At 33.1% G+C, this 5,676-nt stretch overlaps 1 protein-coding gene across 1 annotated transcript; it reads right to left on the minus strand.

Annotated features, from left to right (window-relative positions):
- Position 1: 1 nt before the first annotated feature.
- LOC113232086 (DNA excision repair protein ERCC-1) lies at positions 2-5,100 on the minus strand (the record flags this gene model as incomplete). The annotated part of the gene is made up of 5 exons (XM_026466714.1): positions 4,963-5,100; positions 4,691-4,764; positions 3,628-3,822; positions 2,043-2,228; positions 2-193 (listed from the first exon to the last, which is right to left on the minus strand). Coding segments are annotated over exons 1-5 (741 nt in total), but the record flags the coding sequence as incomplete, so codon positions are not given.
- Between the last annotated feature and the right edge of the window lie 576 nt (positions 5,101-5,676).

Below are 5,676 nucleotides of genomic sequence, written 5' to 3' on the forward strand. Positions count from 1 at the left end.
TAGTTCCTCGTTTCAAAAACGGTTGGTGTAGCGCTGTGTAAAGTTTCTTAGCTTTTGTGACTCCGAAACCTGGGCATTCTGCCAATCGGTGTTCTGAAGCCTTTATAATGTTTTCTAATGATCCGAATATAGATATAAGCGTCATAGCATCGGTTTTGTTCACTGATCGCACTGATGTTAGGGCGTTTATAATCTAAAAAGAAAGGAGGTTGATTGAAATGTGAACATTAAAGGCATTTACATAATATAATATTAATAACGTTGGAATTTTACGAAAGAGATCACCAACACGTCGGGTATGGTTTCCACTGAAATAATTTGAATTGTTTTGTGCGTAAGCAGGTTCATTACAGTCTCGCTAACAACTAGAGATAGTTGACTTCTGTGGCGTGTCATAAGCGATACTGTTCGATACGTATCATCCGCGTATTATGTATATGTCACTAAATATTTGAAGTATTTTGTATGATAAGTGGAAGTTAACTTTACAGGATCTTATTTTTAACTGACTTGAAAAAAGGAGGCGGTTCTCAATTCGACTGTATGATTTTTTTTTGTGTATATTACGCGGCGTGTTATTATTATTATGTGAACTGATTTTGTTTTTTTTTTGTTGGGAAGAGGGTGGTCCCATTTAAATTTTGATTTGCTTTGAAGAAAATATTCCGTCTCTAAGGGTGGCAAACTAGGGGATGAATGACTTTTGAGGTCGGTTTTTTTAATACTCTGTGCTGAGATTATATTCATCACAAGAGTTCTGCCAATTATTTGGCAGACTCTGTAGTATGCGCCAAATTATTCGCACTACAGGGCACGTAACTGGTCTAAAAAAAAGAGTACTTCATACATTTTGAAGAATTTGTAAAAACCTTCCCCAATTTGCGGTATTCACAAAAACATAAACTAAGTCCTCCAAATGATTTACTGATACAAAATAAATTTTACTGTGAAAATTTCTACACGCTAACTCCAAATTGCGCAATTAAAATATAAGTAATGAATCTTTCTGCTTCCAACCAATACAATAGTGTATAAAATTCTAAACAAACTCTTTATTTGTATCTTTGTTCAAAAACCCTAATCTTGAAAGCATTGCAAAATACATTAAATTAATTAAATTAGCTTACCAGCGCCATCTTTTGTGGTAAACAGGAATGAAGTAACAGTTACCTTCTGGGGGCCTATTACAACCTCTTAAAACAATATTACTTTAACCTTCGTACCATGACGCGCTTAAAATAAGCTTATTGTAAAGTTAAAACTGATGTTTTATTGGCAACTTTGTGACTATTCATTCACTCAGCCGACGAAGACCATGAGAACACTCTTCAAATTCCTTTCACTGACCTTATACATACTTCAAGGACAAAAACAGAAAACTGTGGAAAGATTACTGGAACATTACCTTGCAGAGCAAAGGCAAGTGGTACACTGAAATACAGAAAGACATACCTGTGAAACCTTGGTACCATATGTGCAAAGCGTACGACAGTCGGAAGTTCATTACTGTCATCTCGCGTATGAGACTCGGCCATTGTTTGGTTCCGACTCATCTGAATAGAATAAAGGTCCTAAATAACACACGATGTCCCCACTGCACTGAAGAAGAAGCATTTTAATAGATTTCATTACTACATACTTTTCTTTTTTTGGCAGTTAAAATTCTCTGAATGTAAATAATATTAAGTACTTTAGCATTACACTACGATACGACGATTCGGAACATCAATAAATTAAGAGATGGCATTATACAATTCATACAGCGTTATTTCTTTCCTAATTTTAGTAAGGAATAGACAATATTGGGAAATCATTCGTTCTTTCAGTCACTTTAGCATTAATACATTACTTGATTGATAAGTTTGTCATGGTACGAATATGAGTAATATTATAATAAGCTTACTATAAGCTTACATTGAAATAAGATTGTTTTTTGAAAGGTTTTGGTAGTAGGCCCCTGATGTAGATCATTTTCAATTTTCTCCATAAAGGAGCTTACCAGCGCCATTTATTATGACGAATAGGAGTCAAGTAACACTTACCTTCTGATGTGGATCATTTTCAATTTTCTCCATAATTCTATCTGGTGGTTTATTCTCATATATTTTGTAGTTCTCTATTACTTTGGCAGCTTCCTCGGGACTCCAGGCCAGCATGAGTGTAAGATCAGTGAGGAGACAAATCCTGGTCAGATTCTTTAGTGGTGTATGGGGGTCTCTTAGGTCTACCTGAGAAGTTAGATTGTTTGAAAGATTGGAACAGAGTATAATATTTACCTTAACTTCGATTAATATACACAGAGAAGATAATATTTTGACAACCTCTGTAGCCTAACAGTTTGCAATGTGGACAGTGGATGAACAGAACTCTGGGTAAATTACTGGTAACACCAACTATGCTAATTAACTTTTCTGAATTGGTTCTAGTCTGTGTATTCTGAGTAGTACCCCAGGCTAAATTACGTTGACACTCTTAGGGAATTTTCTATTACCGAGAGCTGTTAATTGAATGATTAAAAATAAAAGGCAAAAAACCAAAACTAGAGATCCGGTATCCGACTTATTTTTACTATCCGGCCGGATACCGGATAATAGAACAATATCCAGCCGGATACCGGATGTTGAAAGTTGAAAAAATCGCCAAACAAATTGATTTATTAATTATAGATGGTAGTAATATATATAAATAGTATAATATATAATATATAAATAGTAGAATAAACATGTAAGTAGATTTCTTTTTTTGGCAAATCTGGTATCAAAGCTTAGAATTAGTTAGACCACAAACCAATTAATAAAATTAAATTGAAACAAAGCAATAACGGGCGTTTCAAGTGCTATAATACAATTACAATTTCTAGTTGTTGTAAGTGCTAGATTATAACAAATTAGAAATTGTAATATAGTCAAAGAATGATGCAATTGCTTATTTTTTTCTTTTCCATAGAAATTTACATTTGGCACAACCATGATATAAAAATATTGGTCAATTTGTGATTATTCACTGTTAACATTTTTCTGTTATGTATTTGTTTGTATTATCGAATAAATTAATCGCTTTTAAAAAAACCAAGCGACCACAACAAATTAAATTGTCAATGTGAAAGTGCAATCATTCTCCAATCAATCAATCATGACGATGCGCGCTCCGGTTATCGCGCGATATCCGGCTACCTGGCCTAAGTGTTTGCCGGATATCCGGTATCCAACCAAGTCACTATCCGTTTCATCTCTAATAAAAAGTTTGTGTTGCTAGTGATTCAATTCAATAATGTAGAACAAAATACAAAACAATTCCTGGACTTCAAAGAGAAGTATTATCTCCTTTATGTGTATTACTTCCCTAAATTTAGTTGAATACCACTACCTGCTCCAATGTCTCACTGTAATTTGTCTGAAAGCACAGTTAGTTAAGCACAGAAAACATAGAACTTATTGAAAAAAACTATCAATGATTCCATCAATTCACAGATCCAATATTGCAAATGTACATTGTGGTGTAATTTCCTATACAGGAAATTTTTGATATTTGGTAATCGTGTATAGTGTCCAAGCAACATTTTGTATATGTTCATAATCTATTAAACATATTGGTAAGGAAAAAATTAAAAGATGGCATTTATCATACCTGTACTAACAACACTCTTAATTCGTACTTCCTTCCCAATTCCTTTATTCTATTATTAATGTAATCAGGGTTCATATTGTAATACCGCAATGAAAGAAAGAGAATGCCTATTGTTTTCCCAATTTCATAGTCTGGTATTATGTCCTCATACTCCCAAGCGACACTAGTTATGAATTTTAGTAAAGGGTTGCCTCTCTGTAAAAAAGATAATACAAAATTAGAAACAAACTCACTTTTAATGGTTTATTACATTGAAATTATTACATACATACAAACATATAGCCTCAGGGCCTGGAGAAATATTTGTATGGCCTATATTTATTTATCTCGAGAGTTTGGGTGTGATTTGTGGTTGCTTATGTGTGTGTCCATGGAACCTGCGATACAGGGTTTCCCTAGTGTGGGGCTATGTTGGTCTGCATTATTATTATGATTATAATACTTAACATCTTTTTCCCATTGGGCTAGGCAGATACAACAGCTTTCCACTTGTTTGATTCTAATATACATCCTTTACCCCACCAACTGTGCTTTCAAACATGTCCATCGGTTAAGGGCACTATTGGCATGGCTTTTTGTTAAGATGTCCTCCTTGAACTTGAAATTAAAATGCCATGGAAATTACTATTGTCTGTTTTAAAGTACAAGGAAAACCAAATATTAAAATTAAAATCCATAGTGATACATTTTGTGCTTATTTAACATTTTAAGGGAAGAACTTGTAAGCACTTGCTAAATATTTTGGAAATAGCACTTATATCCTCTGAAAATATAATATTTATAATAACTTATTAGTTATCACAAAGCAAGCCATGCTAACATATTTACAGCTTACATTTGATGAATAAAACACATAAGAGGTGTTCAGTCCAGCCTCCATGGGTGACCAGCAGACTGACTGGCCACAAATCCAGTGAGTTAACTGACAAACATTCAAAATTAGACCAACTTTCTTTGACACAAATAAAGATGAAGGTTTTGACCGAACCCTGGACTCAACAGCATAATACAACTTCGTTTTTGTACAGACAGACTGTACACAAAGTATTTACTCTATACTAACCTGCTTCTGATTAACAAGGACACAATGAGTTTTTGACGACGAGGGTTTTGACCCGCCTACCTCCTGTGATGTACCTACAAACCAACAACCATTTTTGTAATATTTTTGTATAAATTCACAAATAAATATTTATGGTAAAAAAACGTCATAAAATGAAATTACAATATTATGGAATAATTTATTACTGACATATTATTTCCATAAAACATCCCATTTTCTATGGAAAAAAAAAAGATTTTGTGTTTAAAAAATTAAGAAAATTTTGCTTTTACCGGGCTCTTCTGAAATTGGGTTTTGATTCGTTTTGGAGATCGACGGTTCATCGATTTGAGCCAGCAAATCATCTAGGCCATCGTCTAACTCCATTATGCAAACGCTTTTCTAATTATTTGCTAAAACCTGTAATAAAATTGTTACGAATTTCAAAAGTTCGAAGTTTTCATTTGCAGCAAGGTTAAAAATGCAATATTTTAATTTTACGTCAATGTCATTGTATATCACTGAAGCAAAATAGGCGACGGAGAGAGAACATATCATATTTGTATAACGCTTTCTCTTTTTGATATATTAAAACTGCATACAACGTGCTCAAAATGTGAGTGATCGTTTCGATCAAAACATATGACGGCGAATATCAAAATGTAACGAATTTACCCTTCGATAAAATGTGACAGATATGTTCTGGGACTTAATTCGATTAACTGATGTATCATTAAAAATTGATTTCATTTTGGAATTTTCAGAAGTTAAACTTCACAAATTCACATTCATTTAATTTTTGCATTTAAATATGGAGTACATAATATTATACTCTGTCTCTCTTTTAATCAACACTTCCAGAATCGTTGATAATAATGATATGTTATCTATTGAGTCAGTAAGTTTTTGAACTTCACTAACCTCAAAATTTGTTTATGTTTCGTTCCTTTATTTCTTATTTTTGTATTACCTATAATTATTTATTCAATAAAACGAATTTTCCGCTC

This window comes from Hyposmocoma kahamanoa, unplaced genomic scaffold (assembly GCF_003589595.1).
Source record: "Hyposmocoma kahamanoa isolate Upper Pololo Valley unplaced genomic scaffold, ASM358959v1 66, whole genome shotgun sequence".
NCBI classification, from domain to species: domain Eukaryota; kingdom Metazoa; phylum Arthropoda; class Insecta; order Lepidoptera; family Cosmopterigidae; genus Hyposmocoma; species Hyposmocoma kahamanoa.